Source organism: Oncorhynchus clarkii, chromosome 6, assembly GCF_045791955.1.
Source record: "Oncorhynchus clarkii lewisi isolate Uvic-CL-2024 chromosome 6, UVic_Ocla_1.0, whole genome shotgun sequence".
Lineage (NCBI taxonomy): Eukaryota > Metazoa > Chordata > Actinopteri > Salmoniformes > Salmonidae > Oncorhynchus > Oncorhynchus clarkii.
In genome coordinates, this window is record NC_092152.1 from 52,395,258 (window position 1) to 52,421,632 (window position 26,375).

At 41.2% G+C, this 26,375-nt stretch overlaps 1 protein-coding gene across 1 annotated transcript in view; it reads left to right on the top strand.

The window, feature by feature from the left end:
* Positions 1–26,375, top strand: part of LOC139412397 (protein kinase C-binding protein NELL1-like) — a 373,856-nt gene that overhangs the window by 273,896 nt on the left and 73,585 nt on the right. Inside the window, exon 13 of the mRNA XM_071159206.1 lies at positions 12,312–12,437. Coding sequence (XP_071015307.1) covers positions 12,312–12,437 — 126 coding nt within the window. The remainder of the gene's footprint in view (positions 1–12,311; positions 12,438–26,375) is intronic.

Consider the following 26,375-nt stretch of genomic DNA (forward strand, 5'->3'; position numbering starts at 1 on the left):
AAAATGTACTTAACTATCAAAAGTATAAATAATTTAACATTCCTTCTATTAAACCAGACAACCCAATTGAATTGTTCTATTTTATTGATGGATAGCCAGGGGCACACTCCAACACTCAGACATAATTTACAAACGAAGCATGTGTTTAGTGAGTCTGCCAGATAAAATGCAGTAGGGATGACCAGGGATGTGTGAATTTGAAGTACTTTTGGGTGTCAGGGAAAATGTATGGAATAAAAAATACATTTTATTTTGGAATTTGGTGAAGTAAAAGTTGCCAAAAATATAAATAGTAAATTAATGTACAGATACCCCCCCCCCCCCCCCCAAAAAAAAATACTTTAAAGTATGTTTACTGAAATACTTTACACCACTGCCCAAATGCTTTCATATCAGTACATTAGCATACTTTATATACTGTTACACATGCACTTATCACATAGTATTCCATACATAAGTTAAGGCCATACAACCTGAGTGAGGTGCACATGTACAGTACATAAACAGATGCATGTACATTTATGTATATTTATATTTATGTGGTGGACACTTGATGCGGTCACTTATTGTTATGGTATGTCACACAATCATGTTACAACCACACAAAACGGTAAACGGTAAACGGTACAGCCAAATGGTTACTTGCATAGTAGGAATATCAGAAATAGATAGTGTCAATATAAATAAAATACAGTATGTAAAATATGTGAGAGACAAGGTATGCATACAATCAGGGGTAAAGTGGCTGAGCAGCAGGATTAAACAAATGGTAGCAGCAACGTATAGCGTGTGTTAGGAGAGTCATTTGAATATAGGCACTGCAGATAGTGCTGATGACTGGTCTGTCCAAACCACGCATGAACAAGGGAATCTACAGTCGGAGAGCCTGTTTCTGTCCGGCCCTTGACTTTGGTGCAGGGCATGTGATGTCCATAGCCTCTTCGTCACAAAACTCCCTGATCTTCTCATAAAGATACGTTTGTCTAGCTGTGTCCAGTCCAGGTGGTGCTTGTACAGGCAGGCCATCTATGGGAGGAAGGATGTCAGCGTTGCGCAGCAGCTGGAACCTGGTCCCAACAAGCTGAACGCTCCTTGGCAACAACACCACCAGAGCATCGAAGCTGTAAAATAGGAAATAACAAAAAAAAAATCAGAAGACATTACAACCTTGAACAACATCAATTCACCTCCCAAGTTTATATAAGAAGAATAACCTCATACAATGCAATGAAAATGATTTTCACCTAAAGTGCTGGTGCTGCTTGATCTGTGGCAGCGGCCTGAAGTACGGAGTCAGGTGTTGTTGCCAGCCATAGCGTTCCACCAGCACCGTATCATCCTCCAGTCCAACCAGCTGTGGGATGTTGACCCCTGTCACAGTTCTGTCCTTCACAACACCAGCAATCTCAGACAAGGTGTTCACTCTGGTAGTTCGGAAGCGCTGCTTAATGAGGCCGAAGCACCAGTCGGGGGCAAACTTGGTGTGACCTGCGATCAGGAAATGAAGGTCCAGACTGTGGTGTAGCTTGTGCATGGTCCAACAGGCACAATACCAGAGGACAAACTTGTTCTTGTTTTTGCCACTGCAGTGTATCACAGTTCAGGTCCACACGTGTTTCCCCAACTCCGTAGTTGGTGAAGAAATGGTGCATGTAGTTGCTGCCTTTGCTGGATGACATGCCTTCATCAATCAAGTAGTTGACTTGTTGTGGTATTCCTTCACAGCAGACACCAAACAAGCCACACTTGCGAGGTGTTAAAAAGTCGATGGGACCCAGCTGCATAGGGTCAGAAGGATAGTGCACCTGCAAACAACAAAAGAACAGTAAGATAATTTACAATTAATTGTTTTACCCCAGTCAGTCTGTCTTTACACAGCTCGGTGAAAGGTATTTGCCTGCCTCCCATAAATATATATATATATATATATATATATATATATAGCGGGGTGCTATATTTTTTTGTTTGTTGGTTATATCTATCTATCCATCTATGTCCTTAATCAGTATAGGAGGAGTCAGTAATCAGTAAAGGAGGAGAGTTAATCAGAGTTAATCAGTAAAGGAGGACATGTTTCTTACTTGTTGAGAAAAAACAAAGCTGTAATGCATCCTGATGTCTTTGCTTGCTAGTTAAGTAGGGGTCCCCCAGAGACAACTGCAGGTCTTGACAGGTGGTCTTGCAGTCAGCAACCATCTTTTGGTAAACAGACCGTTCACTCTGAACAAGCAGGAGGTGCTGCTCTTGCTTCTTCAACTTGGCTGACCTAACAGCTTCTGGAAAATACAGAAATAATGTAAGATCAAAAAAAGTAGTATCAATCATGTTGGAGGTAAATGAAATAATAAAAACGTGTTTATGCTTTACATACCAAGTGTTGTCGTCAATTCCTTGTAGAGACGCCACACTGCTGCTTTTGTCACATGGGATGGCAGCAGCTTTCCACCAAAGTATGTGTCCTGGGAGGCGTCCTGGTAATACTATTGCATTATCCTCTGAGTAGTTGTTGATGAAGTTCACCACTCGCTACAAGTCCTCATGCTTCATATGCCCCCCTAGTCACAACTACGACAACATAGCCAACAAAAACGGGTCACAACTCCTGCTGCTCTGTCACTCGCTGGGTGTGTACATACTCAACGGTAGGCTTCGAGGGGACTCCTACAGTAGGTACACCTATAGCTCATCTCTTGGCAGTAGTACCATAGACTACTACTTTATCACTGACCACAACCCAGAGTCTCTCACTGTTCATAGTCAGCCCACTGACAGTCTATTTGAACAGAGCATTACTCAATCGTAAGGCATCAAAGCCAAAGGAACTGAATAATATTAAGAAATGCTATAGATAGTGAGGAAACCTACCAAAAAACAATAAGCTACAACAAATTCCATCCTCCACAAAAGTCACTGATTGAAACGCTATTAGCGCACCGCGCTAACTGGCTAGCCGATTCACACCGGTTACACCTGACTTGAAAAAAGAACAAAATATACACATTGCGAGATATTTGGCGAAATAGACAGACATGCCTATATTTCCCCCATAGGAAACAATGGGAAGACCTCAGAGTTCCAGTATTATTTTTGTTGATTACATTTTAACTATAAAACAACGTGAGCAGGTCTCATATCTCACAATTGCCAACAATAGCGAAGCAGGCATTGTGACGTTGAACAATAAACTGGGAATAGAACGTTCGGAAGGCGAGTTTGTGCCACGGTGCTTAATAGAACTAATAGGAGCTGGCAGGGTGAAAAATGCACTAAAATAAGGCCCATTTATTTCGCGATTACTTCAAAACGATGGCAAGCAGCTGGGCTATGGTCAAATATGGTCATATTATGAAACTGGGCTCCACGGCAGATGCAATGAACTAGTTTTTATCAGAAAAGAATGTTGTTAAAAATGTCATGTGTCCAGCCAACTATCTACTCGGATTTCAGAGTACTCTCGTCTGAGTGTACCAGAGCGCAGAATAATTACGTTACCAGCGCTCAACACCCGGTGAATATGGCCGGTGTCAGTAAACGTGGGGGAAAAAAAGCATAATTAAATTGTTTCCAGCAGCACATTTACAGTCACCAACGCTCTGGTTAACACGAAAACTGCCTTACCAGCTCTGCTAGGGCTAGTAAAATGGTCAGAGGGATCTCATTTGTGTCTGGAAGTAGAGAGCCAATGTTAGCTTGGGTGCTTGACTGCCGTTGTAAGGCTAGAACGCTCAAATCAACCCTACTTCTTGGCCCCAACGTCCAGTGTGCGCTCCGAGAGCGAAACGGTCTGAATTTACAAACTGACAATATTTATCTTAATGGATAGACCATAATATTAATGAAATTAATTAAGCCAAATGTCTTTGTTGCGGCACACCTTGTTGCAGCATTCTGTGGCACGTCATTTAATTCTCAGCCCATTTCTTCTGTTACTGCAAGTTATTGCTAGTTTGACCACCAGAGGGCATGTTTGAGAAGCATTTGATAGTATTCCGTATTGGCAATACCAGAGAATTTAAAACCTTTTTTTGTAATAACATAGTATATGGGATTGATTTTAAAGTACAAAAGGGAAAATAAATACATATTTATAATCGTATTTACAATTGTGTTTGTTAGCACACTGTGGTATTTCACCCAATATATGTGGGAGTTTATTAAAGTTGGATTTGTTTTCAAATGATTAGTGGGACTGTTTAATCTGAAGGAAATATGTGTATCTAATATTGTCATGCATTTGGCAGGAGGTTAGGAAGTGCAGCTCAGTTTCCATCTCATTTTGTGGGCTGTGTGCACGTAGCCTGTTTTCTCTTGAGAGCCAGGTCTGCCTACGGCAACCTTTCTCTATAGCAAGGTTATGCTCACCGAGTCTGTACATAGTCAAAGCTTTCCTTAACTCAATCAGTGTTTTAATGCTTATAAAGATGAGTTTCAAGGTACGTTAGCAGAGGAAAAATGATGTGCTTAGCCTGGTTGTAATCTAACCTGATACAGTATTACCTGGGTATTTTTGTTTCAGAATCTCTCCCGGGCTTGGTGTGTGCCTTTCATCTTTTCTCTCCTCTCTCTCTCACTCATCCCTCTCCCTCTTTTCCTATTTCTGTAAAATGGGACCGAATGTGTCTCTGCTTGGCACTCAGCATTAAGGAGGTATGTTGGGGATAAGGCCCTGCAATAGACTAACATTCTGTCTAGGGTGTGTACTTACTTGTACACCAGCTGCCTCAAGCTACAGAAACAAGAGATCCTGCTCCCATTAACCATTCTGGCTACCACAAGCCACATTTTGTGCAAGGCTATTTACTTATACAGTTTTGTATTATTACCGACTACTGTTTAGGGCCCCCATACAATACAGCTTGTACAGTACAGCCCACCTTTAGCTAAAACATTGGTACATACAGTGCCTTAAGGAAGTATTCGTACCATTTGACTTACTCCACATTTTGTTTTGTTAGCCTGAATTCAAAATTGATTAAATTGTTAGTTTTTTTCTCTCACTGTTCTACACGCAATGCCCCCTAGTGACAAAGTGAAAACATGTTTTTAGAAATGGTTGCTAATTTATTGGAAATGAAATACAGAAGTATGTAATTTTCATAAAGTACCAGTCAAAAGTTTGGACACACCTAAACCTCCAGGGTTTTTCTTTATTTATACTATTCTCTGCATTGTAGAATAATAGTGAAAACTATGAAATAACACATATTAGTAACATTTAGTAACCAAAACAAGTGTTAAACAAATCAAATAATATTTTAGATTCTTCAAAGTAGCCACCCTTTGCCTTGATGACAGCTTTGCACACTCTTGGAATTTTCTCAACCAGCTGCACCTGAAATACTTTTCCAACAGTACTGAAGGAGTTCCCATATATCCTGAGAACTTGTTGGCTGCTTTTCCTTTACTCTGTGGTCCAACTCATCCCAAACCATTTCAATTGGTTTGAGGTTGTGTGATTGTGGAGGTCAGGTTATCTGATGCAGCACCATCGCTATCCTTCTTGGTCAAACAGAACTTGGAGGTGTGTTGCATCATTGTCCTAACTCTAAAGAACGTATTCTCTGCAGCAGAGGTAACTCTGGGTCTTTCTTTCCTGTGGCGGTCCTCATGAGAGTCAGTTTCATCATAGTGCTTAATGGCTTTTGCAATTGCACTTGAAGAAACTTTCAAAGTTCTTGAAATGTTCAAGATTGACTGACCTTCGTGTCTAAAGGTAATGATGGACTGTCATTTCTCTGCTCTTTTTAGCTGTTCTTGCCATAATATGAACTTGGTATTTTACCAAGTAGGGCTATATTCTGTATAACACCCCTACCTTGTCACAACAAACTGATTGGCTCAAACACATTAAGTCTAGACGTTCCGCTAGCGGAATGTCTCGACAACATCCGGTGAAATTGCAGAGCGCGGTAATTCAAATTATTAGAAATATTTAACTTTCATAAAATCACAAGTGCAATACACCAAAATAAAGCTTAACTTCTTGTTAATCCAGTCACCATGTCAGATTCCAAAAAGGCTTAACAGCGACAGCAAACCATGCGATTATCTGAGGACAGCGCACCATCATACAAACACATGAAAATTATATTTCAACCAAGCAGGTGTGACATGAAAGTCAGAAATAACGATATAATTCATGCCTTACCTTTGAAGATCTTCTTCTGTTGGCACTCCAATATGTCCCAGAAACATCACAAAGGGTCCTTTTGGTAAACACTTCTTTATATCCCCAAAATGTCCATTTATTTGGCGCGTTTGATTCAGAAATACACCGGTTCCAAATCGCCCAACATGACTACAAATGATCTAATAAGTTACATGTAAGCTTGGTCCAAACATTTCAAACAACTTTCCTAATCCAACTTTAGGTATCCTAAAATGTAAATAATCAATACAATTTAAGACGGAATATACTGTGTTCAATAGCGGATAAAATCAAAGTGGAGCAAAGGAGTCCACTTGGCTTGACACTCAGACTGAACAGCCGTACTTCTTCATTTCTTAAAGGAAAAACATTAACCAATTTCTAAAGACTGCTGACATCTAGTGGAAGCCATAGGAACTACAACCAGGTGCCTCATAAATCTAGTTTCCAATAGAAAACACATTGACCTGACATTTTTTTTCACGGATGGTTTGTCCTCTGGGTTTTGCCTGCCAAATAAGTTCAGTTATATTCACAGACATGTTTTAGAAACTTTAAAGTGTTTTCTATCCAAATCTACCATTTATATGCATATCCTAGCGTCTGGGCCTGAGTAGCAGGTAGTTTACTTTGGGCACGCTTTTCATCTGGACGTGAAAATACTGCCCCCTATCCCAAAGAGGTTTTAAGAAGGAAAGAAATTCCATAAATTAACTTTGTACTTTTTTCTAAATTGAATTTCATTCCAGGTGACTACCTCATGACACTGGTTGAGAGAATGCCAAGACTGTGCAAATCTGCCATCAAGGCAATGGGTGGTTACTTTGAAGAATCTCAAATATAAATATATTTGGATTTGTTTAACACCTTTTTTGTTTCTACATGATTCCATATGTGTTATTTCATAGTTTTGATGTCTTCACTATTATTCTATAATGGTACGTTAAATATTCATGCCCCTGAGTCAATACTTTGTAGAAGCACCTTTGGCATCGATTACAGCTGTGAGTCTTTCTGGGTAATTCTTTAAGAGCTTTCCACACCTGGATTGTGCAACATTTGACCATTATTCTTTTCAAAATTCTGAAAGGTGAATTCACCTCCTGGTGTCTGGTGGAAAGCATACTGAACCTTTTCTTTTTAAATTTAATTTCCAAATATAAACATCATAAAAAATATAATTCCACTTTCACATTATGTGGTATTGTCAGCCAGTAACAAATCTCAGTGTAATCCATTTTAAATTCAGGCTGTAACACAACAAAAACAATACTTTCTGAATGCACAGTACATGCATGCACACACATATTTAACTCTATTTTTTACACAGACATACACACACACACACACACACACACACACACACACACACTGCTTTTAATTTCAGTAATGTTGACTTCGCAGTGTGTCAAGGGCACTTCCCAACACCAAGTTGCTGGTGACAGTGAAGTGCAGAGTAATTGGTGGGCAGTTAATTATCCGCTCTCGACACATTTCGCTTCAATGTATTTTTGTGTCTAGGCTTCTTCATGTCTTCATGCACGATGGTCGCAACGGGCAATTGCTCGACTCATCGGAGATGTTTGCAATGTGCTTAGTTTAAAATTGAATTGGTGCTAGTTGGCTGCACCATTGAGAGCATCTTGACTGGCTGCATCACCGCTTGGTATGGCAACTGCTCGGCATCCGACAGCAAGGCGCTACAGAGGGTAATGCATAATGCAGAGGGTAATGCAATCCCCAGTGCATACATCACTGGGGCCAAACTCTCTGCCATCCAGCACCTCTTTACCAGGCGGTGTCAGAGGGAGGCCCTAAAAGTTGTCAAAGACTCCAGCCACCCAAGTCATAGACTGTTCTCTCTGCTACCGCACTGCAAGCAGTGCCAGAGCGCCAAGTCTGGGACCAAAAGACAGCTGAACAGCTTCTACGCCCAACCCATAGGACTGCTGAACAGTTAACCATATGGCTACCAGGACATTTTACATCGACCCACTTTATTAATCTTAATTGTTTTGCATTGCATTGCATTGGCTCTATGCACACTCACACATACTAAAAACATACATACATACATAAATACATACATACATACATACATACGCCAAAACACACACATGCATATTGAAGCCACACACACACAGACACACTTTCACGCTTCACAAACACTGCTGCTACTATGTTTATTATACACTGAGTGTGCAAAACATTAAGAACAACTTCCTAATATTGAGTTGAACCCCCCAAGGCTTTAAAATAATTCTTTAACCGTCCTCCTCCCCTTCATCTATACTGATTGACATGGATTTAACAAGTGACATCAATAAGGGATCATAGCTTTCACCTGAATTCACCTGGTCAGTCTATGTCATGAAAAAAGCAGATGTCCTTAGTGTTTAGTATACAGTGTATTTTCTAATTGCCTGGTCACTTTTACCCCGACCCACATCTACTGTACATACTGTATTACGTAAATGATCTCAACTACGTCGTACACCTGCAATTTGACTCAGTACTGGTATTCCTTGTATATAGCTTGGTTGTTTTTAAATTGTGTTACTGTTTCCTTTTTAATTGAGCAAATATTTGTCTTCCTTTTAAACTCTGCATTGTTGGGAATGGGCTTTCAAGTAGACATTTCACTGTGGTCTACACCTGTTGTATTCGGCGCATGTGACCAATACAATTTGTTTTGATTAGTTGGTGCTAATTTCGATGTTCTTGACACGTGTAACTTTCCCGTTTTAGGATGAATCATGTTTAGGTGTGACTGTTCTCACTGTAACTCCTCCTTCAGATATTGATGACTCCTTTAATAATAATTATATACAGAATAGTGCCTTTCCACGTGCTCAGAGTGTTTAAATAATAATAACTCTCTAACCTTGAAGCTAACTGACCTGCCTAGTTAAATAAAGGTCAAATAAAAATGTTTTTAATTATATTGTATGGAGGTCAAATAAACCCAACTGAGTAACGTCACAGCCCTCTATGACTGTATACCAAATGGCACACTCTTCCCTTTATAGTGCACTACTTTGATCAAGGCCCATAGGGCTCTGGTCAAAAGTAGTGCACTATCCATTGTTGCAACCCCTATTACTAGTCTGTTCAACCTCTCATTCGTATCATCTGAGATTCCTAAAGATTGGAAAGTGGCCGTGAACATCACACTCTTCAAAGGGGAAGACACTCTAGACCCAAACTGTTATAGACCTATATCCATCCTACCTTTCTAAAGTCTTCGAAAGCCAAGTGAACAAACAGATCACCGACCATTTTGAATCCCACTGTAACACCTCAGCCACGCTCAAGGTCCTAAATGATATCATAACCGTCATCGATCAAATCAAATCAAATCAAATCAAATTGATTTATATAGCCCTTCGTACATCAGCTGATATCTCAAAGTGCTGTACAGAAACCCAGCCTAAAACCCCAAACAGCAAGCAATGCAGGTGTAGAAGCACGGTGGCTAGGAAAAACTCCCTAGAAAGGCCAAAACCTAGGAAGAAACCTAGAGAGGAACCAGGCTATGTGGGGTGGCCAGTCCTCTTCTGGCTGTGCCGGGTGGAGATTATAACAGAACATGGTCAAGATGTTCAAATGTTCATAAATGACCAGCATGGTCGAATAATAATAAGGCAGAACAGTTGAAACTGGAGCAGCAGCACAGTCAGGTGGACTGGGGACAGCAAGGACTCATCATGTCAGGTATTCCTGGGGCATGGTCCTAGGGCTCATGTCCTCCGAGAGAGAGAAAGAAAGAGAGAATTAGAGAGAGCATATGTGGGATGGCCAGTCCTCTTCTGGCTGTGCCGGGTGGAGATTATAACAGAACATGGCCAAGATGTTCAAATGTTCATAAATGACCAGCATGGTCGAATAATAATAAGGCAGAACAGTTGAAAATGGAGCAGCAGCACGGCCAGGTGGACTGGTGACAGCAAGGAGTCATCATGTCAGGTAGTCCTGGGGCATGGTCCTAGGGCTCAGGTCCTCCGAGAGAGAGAAAGAGAGAAGGAGAGAATTAGAGAACGCACACTTAGATTCACACAGGACACCGAATAGGACAGGAGAAGTACTCCAGATATAACAAACTGACCCTAGCTCCCCGACACATAAACTGCTGCAGCATAAATACTGGAGGCTGAGACAGGAGGGGTCAGGAGACACTGTGGCCCCATCCGAGGACACCCCCGGACAGGGCCAAACAGGATAAAAGACAGTACTGTGCAGCCGTCTTCATTGGCCTCACCCAGGCTTTCGACTCTGTCCATCACCACATTCTTATCGGCAGACTCAACAGCCTTGGTTTCTCTAATGACTGCCTTGCCTGGTTCACTAACTACTACTCAGATAGAGTTCAGTGTGTCAAATCGGAGGGCCTGTTGCCTGGCCCTCTGGCAGTCTCTATGGGAGTGCCACAGGGTTCAATTCTCGGGCCAACTCTTTCTCTGTATATATCAATGATGTCGCTCTTTCTGCGGGTGATTATTCGATCCACCTCTGCACAGACGACACCATTCTGTATACATCTGGCCCTTCTTTGGACACTGTGTTAACAAACCTCCAAAGGAGCTACAATGCCATACAACACTCCTTCCGTGGCCTCCAAATGCTCTTAAATGCTAGTAAAACTATATGCATGCTCTTCAAACGATCGCTGCCCGCACCCACCCGCCTGACTAGCATCACAACTCTTTATGGTTCTGACTTAGAATATGTGGACAACTCTAAATACCTAGGTGTCTGGCTAGACTGTAAACTCTCCTTCCAGACTCACATTAAGGATTTTCAATCCAAAATTAAATCTAGAATCTGCTTCCTATTTTGCAACAAAGCCTCCTTCACTCATGCTGCCAAACACACCCTCGTAAAACTGACTATCCTACCGATCCTTGACTTCGGTGATGTCATTTACAAAATAGCCTCCAACACCCTACTCAGAAAATTGAATGCAGTCTATCACAGTGCCATCCGTTTTGTCACCAAATCCCCATACACTACCCACCACTGCGACCTGTATGCTCTCGTTTGCTGGTCCTCGCTACATATTCATCGCCAAACCCACTGGCTCCAGGTCATCGATAAGTCTGTGCTAGGTAAAGCTCTGCCTTATCTCAGCTCACTGGTCACCATAGCAATACCCACCTGTAGCACACGCTCCAGCAGGTATTTTTCACTGGTCATCCCCAAAGCCAACACCTGCTTTGGCCGCCTTTCCTTCCAGTTCTCTGCTGCCAATAACTGGAACGCATTGTAAAAATCACTGAAGTTGGGGACTTATATCTCCATCACTAACTTTAAGTATCAGCTGTCAGAGCAGTATACCGATCGCTGCAGCTGTACACAGCCCATCTGTATATAGCCCATCCAACCAACTACTTACCTCATCCCATATTTGTTTTCTGCTCTTTTGCTCACCAGTATTTCTGCTTGCACATCCTCATCTGCACATCTATCACTCCAGTGTTAATTGCTAAATTGTAATTACTACGCAACTATGGCCTATTTATTGCCTTGCACACACTGTATACAGATTTTTCTATTGTGTTATTGACTGTACTTTTGTTTATCCCATGTTTAACTCTGTGTTATTGTTTTTGTCGCACTGCTTTTGCTTTATCTTGACCAGGTCGCAGTTGTAAATGAGAACTTGTTCTCAACTGGCCTACCTGGTTAAATAAAGGGAAGAGGGTGTCACTTGGGATGCTGCCTCTTTCTCTCTGAAGGAGCGAACTCCACTTCTTTTTTCAAACTTAAAAAAAAAATTGAACATTCGTAGAGGCATAGTGGGGTAAAATAAGATATGAGAGTATCAAAAGGTAGTGGATTTGAACCCACACCGATACAGGTACATGTGGCCTGGGGTCTACAGCACTAACCACTAGACCAGGGTTTCCTAAACTCGGTCCTGGGGCCCACCCTGGGTGCGCGTTTTGTTTTCTGCCAGAGCACACACAGCTGATTCAAATAATTCAGGCTTGATGAGGAGATGGATATTTGAATCAGCTATGTAGTGCTAGGGCAAAACAACAGAATGTGCACCCAGGGGGGGTCCTGTCCCCCTCTCTACAGTCCAACTGTCACTACCCATAAACAATATATATATAAAACATTATATATTTACAACTCCTCTGTGTGGGTTCTCCTCTCTCAGATATCGATGAGTGTGTCACCCAGATGCACTACTGCCAGGCTAACACGGCGTGTGTGAACCTACTCGGCAGCCATCGCTGTGACTGTCTACCTGGCTTCATCAGAGTGGATGACTATTCCTGCACAGGTAGGCCAAATATGCACACACACATACTTTGAACATTTTGGTAGGCCAACACAAGCACACACACCCACACATACACTTTCTAATTTTCCGTAACTAACATCCTGAGGATTATTGGTCATTTCAAATCAAATTGTATTTGTCACATGCGCCGAATACAACAGGTGTAAACCTTACAGTGAAATGCTTGCCAACCTTGAGACCTCAAGGTGCAAAATTATTCAGCCCCCTTAAGTTAATACTTTGTAGTGCCACCTTTTGCTGCGATTACAGCTGTAAGTCGCTTGGGGTATGTCTCTATCAGTTTTGCACATCGAGAGACTGAATTTTTTTCCCATTCCTCCTTGCAAAACAGCTCGAGCTCAGTGAGGTTGGATGGAGAGCATTTGTGAACAGCAGTTTTCAGTTCTTTCCACAGATTCTCGATTGGATTCAGGTCTGGACTTTGACTTGGCCATTCTAACACCTGGATATGTTTATTTTTGAACCATTCCATTGTAGATTTTGCTTTATGTTTTGGATCATTGTCTTGTTGGAAGACAAATCTCCGTCCCAGTCTGAGGTCTTTTGCAGACTCCATCAGGTTTTCTTCCAGAATGGTCCTGTATTTGGCTCCATCCATCTTCCCATCAATTTTAACCTTCTTCCCTGTCCCTGCTGAAGAAAAGCAGGCCCAAACCATGATGCTGCCACCACCATGTTTGACAGTGGGGATGGTGTGTTCAGGGTGATGAGCTGTGTTGCTTTAATGCCAAACATAACGTTTTGCATTGTTGCCAACAAGTTAAATTTTGGTTTCATCTGACCAGAGCACCTTCTTCCACATGTTTGTTGTGTCTCCCAGGTGGCTTGTGGCAAACTTTAAACTACACTTTTTATGGATATCTTTAAGAAATGGCTTTCTTCTTGCCACTCTTCCATAAAGGCCAGATTTGTGCAATATACGACTGATTGTTGTCCTATGGACAGAGTCTCCCACCTCAGCTGTAGATCTCTGCAGTTCATCCAGAGTGATCATGGCTGCATCTCTGATCAGTCTTCTCCTTGTATGAGCTGAAAGTTTAGAGGGACAGCCAAGTCTTGGTAGATTTGCAGTGGTCTGATACTCCTTCCATTTCAATATTATCGCTTGCACAGTGCTCCTTGGGATGTTTAAAGCTTGGGAAATATTTTTGTATCCAAATCCGGCTTTAAACTTCACAACAGTATCTCGGACCTGCCTGGTGTGTTCCTTGTTCTTCATGATGCTCTCTGCGCTTTTAACGGACCTCTGAGACTATCACAGTGCATGTGCATTTATATGGAGACTTGATTACACACAGGTGGATTGTATTTATCATCATTAGTCATTTAGGTCAACATTGGATCATTCAGAGATCCTCACTGAACTTCTGGAGAGAGTTTGCTGCACTGAAAGTAAAGGGGCTGAATAATTTTGCACGCCCAATTTTTCAGTTTTTGATTTGTTAAAAAAGTTTGAAATATCCAATAAATGTCGTTCCACTTCATGATTGTGTCCCACTTTTTGTTGATTCTTCACAAAAAAATACAGTTTTATATCTTTATGTTTGAAGCCTGAAATGTGGCAAAAGGTCGCAAAGTTCAAGGGGGCCGAATATTTTCGCAAGGCACTGTATATCAGCACTCTGAGAAGCTTGAAAACAGAGTCTTATAATTGTATAGTTTTACTCAGTGCTGGTTGAGAGAAGCAACACATTACAGCTCATGGTGACTTGAGCATCCTTCTCTCTCTGCCTCTCAGAAGACCGTGAGTGGTTGTGAGAGCCATTTGACCTCAAGTTGGTGTACTCTGGAGCCACACACACTGTCCTTCAGCTGAAGAGGGGTCAGGACGCAGCTCCACACTGTTTTCAAACTGGGGTCAGGACGTGGCTGCTGTCGTGGAAATTTAGTACTGAGATAGACTTGTTCATTTAATATTGATTAATTATTGTAATAATGAGGCTGGTCGACCCCACACCCTTGAGTGTTGGACCAAGTAACCTACATTTTACACAAATGCAGAGTACTACATATAGCTGACACTAACAATGCTCAGTCATGGTTGGTTCAACCCCCCTCAAGCAGACCAAGGACCATCATAATGCACTCTGGGTTCATCCTGTCGTTATCTGCATGTGGGTCGTTGTCTTAACCCCACCCTGGCTTAGGTTCCCAGGTGCAAGGATGATTATGAGACAATCAGGGATCGTTCTACTCCTAAGCTATCTCTAGGAAAACACATTCCTGTCTATGTAACGCAGTCTTTAACTAATTTGTCAGCTCAAGCCATCTCCAGTGACCATAAACCCAGATTAGCTGCAGGGAACTAGAGTGGAGCCCATGAAAACACAGACACTAGTAGGACAGAAATGTCTTACTATTAGTTAAATATGAATTGTTAACCATTAATCTCAAATAGATCAGTTGATTACGTCATTTTTCTATCACACCACACACTGCAGTTAAACTGGGGCTGTCAGGTCAAGAGACTGTTTTAAAAAGGTTGGAAAGTTGTGGGGAGGTTGGAGATGCAGATCTTATATCAGATAAACAAACTACCTAATTAAGTTTAATGCCCAATCCTGAATCAGAAAAACATCAAAATGGAAGCCCCCACACCCCTTGGTTTGGGGGGCTGGAGAAATGTAATAATTCTCAAATTAGATAGACCAAGCTTTAGATGCAAGGATTGACAGTCTGTGAGGTGAAACCATATTTTAAGGCTATACATTGTTTCCATATCACAGATTGGGCCTTTGAATTATGGAAATGTGCACATCTACTGTCTGTTGACATTAGCTGGGACTCTTCATCTGATTCAAACAAGCCAAGCTTGTGTTTACTTCTGATACTTTCTGATTTAGGGAAATCAAACTGCTTGCCACAATCTTCTGGGCATGCAATGCCTCCAATTAGGTTTTGTTGTGGTGGATTATTCTATGTGTGCATGCTAAATGGCACCCTATTCCCTACAGTATATAGTGCACTATTTATGACCAGGGCTCATAGGGAATAAGGCAACCATTTGGGATACAGGCTATGCATTTAGTGGCGTGCAGATTATCAACAGAATAGCTCATCAGCAACAGTGTTTTCGAGGATGTAATAATGCAAAAACCCACTGAATAGCGCCATTGATTTGTCTGATTGGAAAATCTAAATTCACATTTCCAAATGACACCACCACCTCTGTCATTTCTTACATCTAGCATGTCAGAATGTTAGCCAATTCTGCTAGGTTAAAGGAGGAATATTAAGATGGGGAAGTTATTTGTTTCAGGGTAGAGTGAATTTGACCTCTCAGAGAGTTACTTTTCATTTCCTGTCCATGCAGTTTGTTAAATCACATGAACAGCAAATGACAAATAACTCTCCCTGAGGTCAAATTCAATGTACCCTGAAACAAATTGCCTCCCCCAAATGTTAGCCAATTCTGTTAGGGACAGGATGGCGACAGGAGGAAGTTGAGGTAATATGTATATGTAGGTAGAGTTATTAAAGTGACTATGCATAGATAATAACAGCGAGTAGCAGCAGCGTAAAGGACAAAGGACGAAGGGGGTGGGGGGACAGGGCAAATAGTCTGGGTAGCCATTTTGTGAGATGTTCAGGAGTCTTATGGCGTTTGGGTAGAAGCTGTTTAGAAGTCTCTTGGACCTAGACTTGGTGCTCTGGTACCGCTTGCCGTGCGGTAGCAGAAAGAACAGTCTATGACTAGGGTGGCTGGAGTCTTTGACAATTTTTAGGGCCTTCCTCTGACACTGCCTGGTATAGAGGTCCTGGATGGTAGGAAGCTACCCTCTGTAGTGCCTTGCGGTAATAGGCCAAGCAGTTGCTATACCAGGCAGTGATACAACCCGTCAGGATGCTCTCGATGGTGTAGCTATAGAATCTTTTGAGGATCTGAGGACCCATGCCAAATATTTTCAATCTTCTGAGTGGTAATAGGTTTTGTAATGCCCTCTTCACGACTGTCTTGGTCTGCTTGGACCATGTTAGTTTGTTGGTGATGTCCGACCTTGCCTTAAAAGTATGTCTGGAGCTCCTCCAGATGATGTTACAGGAGCTGAAAGAACCGCATATCCAGCAAAACTTGGAGTGAGCATTATCTGACATCGGCTTTCGAAATAATCATATTCGTTGCACTTCCAGAACGACTTATTGCACTACCCTGGCTGGCGAGGACACTCAGGTGATTAATAACAGTACCACAAACTAAATTTGTTTATTTTTGTATTTTATTAACTTCTTAATGCACCCATCCCGTTAGCGGGATCATTTTCATCAGCACCCACTGAATTGCAGCGCGCCAAATTCATATAAAATTACTAAACATATTTAATTTTCATGAAATCACAAGTGCCATATATAGCAAAACACAGTTTAGCTTGTTAATCCACCTGGCGTATCAGATTTTCAGCGAAAGCATAACAAGTGTTTAAGTAAGAACATCTCTCTCAGTAGACAAAATATTACAAACACCTAGCAGCCAAGTAGATTTCACTCACGAGACTCCCAGTTACACAATAAATGTTCCTTTTGTTCCATAAAGATAATTTTTATATCCAAAATACCTCCATTTGTTTGGAGCATTATGTTCAGAAATCCACAGGAGCGAGCGGTCACGACATCGCAGACGAAAATTCCAAATAGTATCCGTAATGTCCACAGAAACATGTCAAACGTTTTTTATAATCAATCCTCAGGTTGTTTTTAAAATATATAATCGCTAATATATCAACCGGGACTGTCGCTTTTTCAATAGGAGAGGGAGAGACAATGGCTGCCCCACTCCGTTGCGCAAGCAAAACTCATGCGAACACCCAGCTATCGTTCTCGCTCATTTTTCAAAATAAAAGCATGAAACTATGTCTAAAGACTGTTGACACATTGAGGAAGTGATAGGAAAGGGAATCTGGTTGATATCCCTTTAAATGGAGCGAAGGCTGCCTATTGAACATGGAGCTTTCAAAATGGTAGCCACTTCCTGGTTTGATTTTCCTCAGGTTTTCGCCTGCAGTATCAGTTCTGTTATACTCACAGACAATATTTTTGACTGTTTTGGAAACTTTAGAGTGTTTTATATCCTAATCTGACAATTATATGCATATTCTAGTTTCTGGGACTGAGAAATAGGCAGTTTCATTTGGGTACGTTTTTCATCCAAACGTCAAAATACTGCCCCCTACACTCAACAGGTTTTAAGGAGAGCCATCGCACATGCTGATACAAAATGCAATAATGTGTACTAAACCTATCACCCGTAAAAAAGCACAATTTGCTATGATAAACTGCATTCAATGACTTCAACACAGTGGCAGCTGCATTCATATAGACAATACTGCCATAGTCAATAATCGGAATGTTGACTGAATGATTTGTTTTCAGCTATTTAAAAAAAGACAGGACCAGTTCCTATAGAAGCCTATTTGAATTCTTACTTTCTTAACTAACTCATCAACATGCTTTTTGAAAGATAGCTTTTTGTCAATCCAGATGCCCAGATATGTATAGGTGGGGACACGATCAATGAGGACACCATCCAAAGTACGTATGCATAAATCATGTACTTGGTTTTATCTGCATTAAGTACCTTAACATGTTAACTCTGTATTAATTTAAAACTAGTTGACAATTGAATTGTTTTTCTATGGCTGGGAGCTCCCATAACTGGCTAACACTTCAGGCTCTCTGGTCAAATAGCTGCGATCACGTTTGGTACGGTGTGATCCACCAATGCAAATGCCTCGGCTAAATTGCCACTCATTCAACCAATCCATATGTCCAATTGCTTGGGGGTTTATTTAGTTATAATTTATAGATTTGCAATATCAAGGCACACTGTTGCAGCCCGACAATACGCGATTTGCGTTAATTCACCGCAAGATACATTTTATGCAACAGTTGGCACATTTATTTTTCAGAAATTCTAGAGATGGAAAGGATTATATTTACCCTAGATACATTATATGAATAATGAAAATGTAAAAAAATCAAATTCCAATTATACAAGTAATGAATGTAGATCTCAGGTGTGACGGTTGTGGGAACCTTGGCAACCCCACCAGTATACATTAACTCCTCAAAATGGAGGTCACGCCAGCAGACTGGCTCGTTACTAACCAATTTAGAAAGACCCATAAAATACTATACAAGAGGGAAAGTTCAGCAGTCGCTCTGAGTTTCACTCCGAGCTTGCACATCGCAGATCTCATCCATCCGTAATAGGCTTTGAGAATATAGCATTTATATTTAGCTCCTCTATAAAGATTTAATGTACGAATCATGTCCCCAGTGTCTGGCACTCATCGGCGTCAAAGCATACTGCCATCAGGACTGATGTCTATCTCCCATAATATGCTGCTTCTTCAAAAGACATTCTGCTCTGTGTGGGTGTGTGTGTGTGTGTGCGCTCATGTTTGCTGCTGCATGCCTTTTTTTGATGCATAGCCTCTCTTCCTCTGGCAAATTCTCATATGGAATAGCCTTAATTTCTCAGAACAAGAATAGACTGATGAGTTTCAGAAGAAAGTTGTTTGTTTCTGGCCATTTTGAGGCTGTAATCAACCCCACAAATGCTGATGCTCCAGATACTCAAGTAGTCTAAAGGTGGCCAGTTTTATTGCTTCTTTAATCAGCACAACAGTTTTCAGCTGTGCTAACATAATTGAATAAGGGTTTTCTTATGATCAATTAGCCTTTTAAAATGATCAACTTGGATTAGGTAACACAACGTGTTATTGGAACACAGGAGTGATGGTTGCTGAGAATGGGCCTCTGTAAGCCTATGTAGATATTCCATAAAAGATTTGCTGTTTCCAGCTACAATAGTCATTTGCAACATTAAAAATGTCTAAATTGATCAGAAATACAATGAAATTCTATTTTAATGGACATAAATGTGATTTTCTTTCAAAAACAAAGACATTTCTAAGTGACCCCAAACTTTTGAACGGTAGTGTATCTACAGTTGAAGTCGGAAGTTTACATACACCTCAGCCAAATACATTTAAACTCAGTTTTTCACAATTCCTGACATTTAATCAAAGTAAAAATTCCCTGTCTTAGGTCAGTTAGGATCACCACTTTATTTTAAGAATGTGAAATGTCAGAATAATAGTAGAGAGAATGATTTTTTTCAGCTTTTATTTCTTTCATCATATTCCCAGGGAGTCAGAAGCTTACACTCAATTAGTATTTGGTAGTGTTGTCTTTAAATTGTTTAACTTGGTTCAAATGTTTCAGGTAGCCTTCCACAAGCTTCCCACAATAAGTTGGGTGAATTTTGGCCCATTCCTCCTGACAGAGCTGGTGTAACGGAGTCAGGTTTGTAGGCTTCCTTGCAAGCACACGTTTTTTCAGTTCTGCCCACAAATGTTCTATAGGATTGAGGTCAGGGCTGCAGCAAAGCACCCCCACCTCCTCCATGCTTTGCGATGGGAACCACATATGGAGATCATCCATTCACCTAATCTGTGTCTCACAAAGACATGGCAGTTGGAACCAAAAATCTAAAATGTGGACTCATCAGACCAAAGGACAGATTTCCACTGGTCTAATGTCCATTGCTCATGTTTCTTGGCCCAAGCAAGTCTCTTCTTATTATTGGTGTCCTTTAGTAGTGGTTTCATTGCAGTAATTCAACCATGAAGGCCTGATTCACGCAGTCTCCTCTGAACAGTTGATGTTGAGCTGTGTCTGTTACTTGAACTCTGTGAAGCATTTATTTGGGTTGCAATCTGAGGTGCAGTCAACTCAAATGAACTTATCCTCTGCAGCTGAGGTAACTCTGGGTCTTCCTTTCCTGTGGCGGTCCTCATGAGAGTCAGTTTCATCATAGCGCTTGATGGTTTTTGCGACTGCACTTGAAGAAACTTTCAACGTTTTTTGACTGACCTTCATGTCATAAAGTAATGAACAGTCGCTTCACTTTACTTATTTGAGCTGTTCTTGCCATAATATGGACTTGGACTTTTACCAAATAGGGCTATCTTCTGTATACAATCCCCTACCTTGTCACAACCCAACTGATTGGCTCAAACACATTAAGAAGGAAATACATTCTACAAATGAACTTTTAGCAAGGCACACTTGTTAATTGAAATGCATTCCAGGTGACTAACTCATGAAGCTGGTTAAGAGAATGCCAAGAGAGTGCAAAACTGTCATCAAGGCAAAGAGTGGCTACTTTGAAGATTTTCAAATATATTTTGATTTGTTTACCACGTGATTCAATGTGTTATTTCAGAGTTTTGATGTCTTCATTATTATTCTACAATGTAGACAATATTAAAATGAAAGAAAAACCCTTGATTGAGTAGGTATGTCCAAACTTGACTGGTACTGTATACAGTGCATTCTGAAAGTATTCAGACCCCTTGACTTTTTCCAAATGTTGTTACGTGACGGTCTTATTCTAAAATGGATTAAATGTTTAAAAAATGTACCTCAATCTACACACAATACCCCATTACGACGAAGCGAAAACTGTTTTTTAGACATTGTTGCAAGTGTATTAAAAAACAGAAAAACCTTAGTTACAAAAGTATTCAGCCCCTTTGCTATGAGACTCGAAATTGAGCTCAGGTGCATCCTGTTTCCATTGATCATCCTGTGAAAAATTGATTGGACATGATTTGGAAAGGCACACACCTGTCTATATAAGTCCCACATTTGACAGTGCATGTCAGAGCAAAAACCAAGCCATGAAGTCGAAGGAAATGTCCGTACATACATAAGTATTAGGACCCTTTGCTATGAGACTCGAAATTGAGCTCATGTGCATCCTGTTTCCATTGCTCAATCAAGTTGTAGAAACATCAAGGATGGAGTCCACCTGTGGTAAATTCAATTGATAGGACATGATTTGGAAAGGCAAACACCGGCCTATATAATGTCCCACAGTTGACAGTGCATGTCAGAGCTAAAACCAAGCCATAAGGTTGAAAGAATCTGGGGAAGGGTAAAAAAAATGTCTTCATCATTCTTAAATGGAAGACATTTGGAACCAACAAGACTCTTCCTAGAGCTGGCCTCCTGGCCAGACTCTCAGACCATGAGAAACAAGATTATCTGGTCTGATGAAACCAAGATTGAACACTTTGGTCTGAATGCCAAGTGTCATATCTGGAGGAAACCTGGCACCATCCCTACGGTGAATCATGGTGCTAACAGCATCATACTGTGGGGATGTTTTTCAGCAGTAGGGACTAGGAGACTTGTCAGGATCGAGGGAACGATGAACGTAGCAAAGTACAGAGTGATCCTTGATGAAAACATGCTCCAGAGCGCTCAGGAAATCAGGCTGGGGCAAAGGTTCACCTTCCAACAGGACAACGACCCTAAGCACACAGCCAAGACAATGCACGGATGGCTCTGGGACAAGTCTCTGAATGTTCTTGAGTGGCCCAGCCAGTGCCCGGACTTGAACACAATCGAACATCTCTGGAGAGACCTGAAAATAGCTGTGCAGCGACACTCCCCATGCAACCTGACAGAGCTTGAGAGGATCTGAAGAGACGAATGGGAGAAACTCACCGAATACAGATGGACCAAGCTTGTAGTGTCATACCCATGAACACTTGAGGCTGTAATGGCTGCAAAATAAAGGGTCTGAATACTTAGAAATGTAATATTTTAGTTTTGTATTTTTAAAAACCTGTTTTTGCTTTGTCATGTTTGGTTATTGTGTGTAGATTGATGAGGGAATAAAACAATTGAATACATTTTTGAATTAGGCTGTAACGTAACAAACTGTGGGAAAAGTCAAGGGGTCTGAATACATTCCCAATGCATTGTATTTCTTCATTTTTATGGATTCAAATTTCACCTTTCATCTGTTGGAGTGTCGTCCATTGTCCTATTCGTATCCCTCACATCAAATCCTACCGGTCTGTTGGAGTCATCATCAGCAACATGTGTCTAATTCTTTCCCTCTGAGGTAGCCGGTGACTGTCCACATTCTCTTAATCCCAGCCCGGTTAAATGAACGTCCCACTCCTCTTGCTCCGCTTCGGACATCTTTGTCTGGATCCCCAGGTGTTTGATGCCATCTGCAGCCTCCCAAGTAGAGGTGTAGGTCACTGTGCCGGTGTCTAGGAACACCTTCAGAGTTGCAGGGTGGATAGACTTGAACTTAATGTTTTTCTGCAATAATTGTGCCTTTAGTTCTCCATACTGTTTCCTCTTGCGTTGTATTCAGCTGACCAATGACACTCACTTTCCTTGGTATTCTAGTCCCTACATTCCCCATTCCTTGAGCAGTATTCGTTGCTTTGTGTGGTAGAGTAAGAACTGGACCAGGATTGATCTCAGGGCGTATTCTCTTCCAAGGGCTCGTGGATGAGGGAATGGTGCTCCTTTTCAATGTTTGGATTCAGCTCCAGAGGTAATTTCAGTAGGCCCTTCAATAGATTCCCTTTGAAGTTCTCATTCTTTTCAGAATTCTCAGCTATTCCCTAGATGCGAATGGAAGATCTCCTTGAGTAATTCTCCAGCTGGTTGCAGGTTGCGTTGGCATCTTTCTTTCAGTGCGATGATTCTACTTTCAGCCTCATTTATTAATTCATCAAGTCTAAGTTTTGCTGTCCATTGACTGACTAAGTTGTCTAGCTTCTCATTCATTGCTGAACTTAACTTTCTGAGCTCTGCTAGGACTGCCATCGCCTTTGTTTCTTCCTCTAATGGGTTGTTTGTTCCTCTGGTTGTTTTTATACACCCAAGTTCATGATTTACGGTTGTATAAATATAATTATTAGTTTTTAAATGTTTGTTAGGGGGTAGATCAGCTTTAATAGTGCATATAGATTGTAGATTCCATCAATGTAATCATCTGCATAATTTCCAATCCCCCATATATTTTTTTGTAAATGTGTGACCCGTTTCAGGAAACTAGGCGTATGTCACGGGTCACTACTAGGAGAGCCGTTTGAACGTAAACATTTTTAAAAAGCAAAATGCCTTTTTTTTGGCAGAAATGCCTTCTCGAACATGTGAACTTTCATGTGCCTTAATAACAAACTTGTATGCCATCTGTAAATCCAAATAAAATTGTTAAATTACGAGGCCAGTTGGTTTAGCTAAGGTAAAAGGGGGAAACCTTCCCCGTAGCCATGATTGGCTGAGATAATGAGTGGGCTGGACATGCCGAGAGATGAGTTAGGATTAGTCTGCCGTTTAGCACTCTGTCTATTTGAGATTGTAATTACATATAGGTAATCCTGTCTAATGCAGCTTTTTTTTATTTTATGTATCGTGTATTAAAATTGCTCCACTTTCTGTTCTGAAGGACTGAGTTTTGAAATCAGTGGAATTTGAGTATTAAAGGTTACGGATTACATCTTAAAACTAAGGGCAGCCATGGCATCCTACAGGAGACATGTCCAACCATGAATGATGTATATGGGTAAGATAGTCTGTCTAGATACATGATCAGATATTATATTTTTCTAATTTTGACAGAAAGAGACATTTACTTGGTTAGCTATAGCCTAATGTTAGCTAGCTAACATTGAACCTGGATGGCTAGCTACCTGCAGATTCATGCAGGATAATAACGTCGTGCATTGTGAATATGGTTAATTGTTTACCTAGCTTGCTAGCTACATGTCTTAACAAAAGACTACACTTTTGCAAGTAACCATTTCGGGTGCGTTCGTAAATTCAGTCTGGCCATCTATCTCGATTTCAGAGCATTCTCGTCTGAGTGTGCCAGAGCGCAGAATAACTTATGAACTTACGAACACTCAACACCCGTTGAATATGGCCGGTGTCAGAAAATGTCAGTAATCTCATCGGCCAGAGCGTCTGCTGTGCACTCTGAACGCGGAACGCTCTGAATTTACAAACGGACAATCTGACAGCAAAGTTGCAATCTGGATAACATAACAGCCTAACCAGCTCCACTAGGGCGAGTAATGTTCAGTGAGCTGTTCTCTCGCACTTAAAAAAGTGTGAAACAAATGAAAATATATTTCATATTTGAGATTCTTCAAAGTAGCCTTGATGACAGTTTAGCACACTATTGGCATTCTCTCAACCAAGCTTCATGAGGTAGTCACCTAGAATGCATTTTAATTAACAGGTGTGTCTTCTTAAAAGTTAATTTGTGGAATTTATTTCCTTCTTAATGCATTTGAGCCAATCAGTTGTGTTGTGACAAGGTTGGTACGGTTGGTATGCCATATTATTATATATTAAGAACGGCTCATCTATGAATGTCTTTTTGTGTGCTCTATCCTGTCTGATTATCCATCAGTCTGACAAACACATAATGACCAGAGAAACAATCTCTCCACTAAGGACTTTATTAAATCATTTTGATTGATGATTGATTGAATGCACGTGCTGTATAGCTTTATGATGAGACTGTATGCGTGTGTTTGTGTGAAGGGGATTTTGTTTTATTGAATGAAAGTGACGCATAGCATCATGATTTAGTTTATTATAATCTCCTAAAAGGTGACTACAGAGTAGGTGTAAGACTGAGAAAAATAAAGCGAGGAAGGTAGAGTGAGAGAGTGTGTGAAAAGGGAGGAAAATTATGTGGAGAGTTAGGCCTCAGCACGAAAAGGCCGGGAGGAAGAGGAGTTAGAGATGCTTGGAGGGATAGAGATGTGGAACAAGGAGGAAGAGGAGGACGGTGTGGAGCGAGAGGAGAGTGTAGGGAGATAATGAAGAGGAGAGTGGAGCGAGAGGAACATGGAGAGGAAGATCAACATGGAGAGGAAGAGGGAGAGCACACTAGATAGTGTGTCTGTGCCAAGTCTCACCATTCACACAGCTTACTTTGTAAAAATTTGTATGTCTCATTTGTTGAATATACAGTGCATAAAAAATCAAAACAAATAATTTGTCACATCTCCAGAATACAACAGGTGTAGTAGACCTTACTGTGAAATGCTTACTTACTTACTGCCCTGAACAGGCAGTTAACCCACTTTTCCTAGGCCGTCATTGAAAATAAGAATTTGTTCTTAACTGACTTGCTTGGTTAAATAAAGGTAAAAATTTAAAAAAATATAGGGGGTACCGGTACTGAGTCAAGGTTAGTCAAGGTAATCTGTACATGTAGGTAGGGGAAAAGTGACTATGCGTAGATAATAAATAGCGAGTAGCAGCGGGGGATGTAAATAGTCCGGGTGGCCATTTGACTACTTGTTTTTTAGTCTTATGGCTTGGGGGTAGAAGCTGTTAAGGAGTCTTTGGGACCTAGACTTGGCGCTTTGGTACAGCTTTGTGTGCGGTAGCAGAGAGAACAGCCTATGACTTGGGTGACTGGAGTCTTTGACAATTTTTTAGGCCTTCCTCTGACACTGCCTAGTATATATGTCCTGGATGGCAGGGAACTTGGCACCAATGATGTACTGGGTCGTATGCACTACCCTCTGTAGCGCCTTATGGTCGGATGCCAAGCAGTTGCCATACTAGGCGGTGATCCAACCGGTCAGGATGCTCTCAATGGTGTAGCTGTATGATATGTTAATGCTAACTGAAATGTGGCTTATACCAGAGGATTGGATTTTAGTCCTCTAAATCATATCATATCACATTTTATTGGTCACATACACGTGTTTAGTGTGGGTGTAGCAAAATGCTTGTAACAAAAAGTGATATGATCCTGGACTAGTCATTTAGGTCAGTTACGTTTGCTTTCTTGAGTACAGGAACAATGGTGGCCATCTTGAAGCATGTGTGGACAGCAGACTGGGATAGGGAGAGATTGAACATGTCCGTGAACACACCAGCCAGCTGGTCTGCACATGCTCTGAGGATGCAGCCCTGCGAGGGCTAACACGCTTGTTTTACTCACATTGGCCACGGAAAAGGAGAGCCCTGGCCTTGGTAGCGGGCCACATGAGCACTGTGTTATCTTCAAAGCGGCACAAAAGGTGTTTAGCTTGTCTGGAAGCAAGACGTCGGTGCCCACGATGTGGCTGG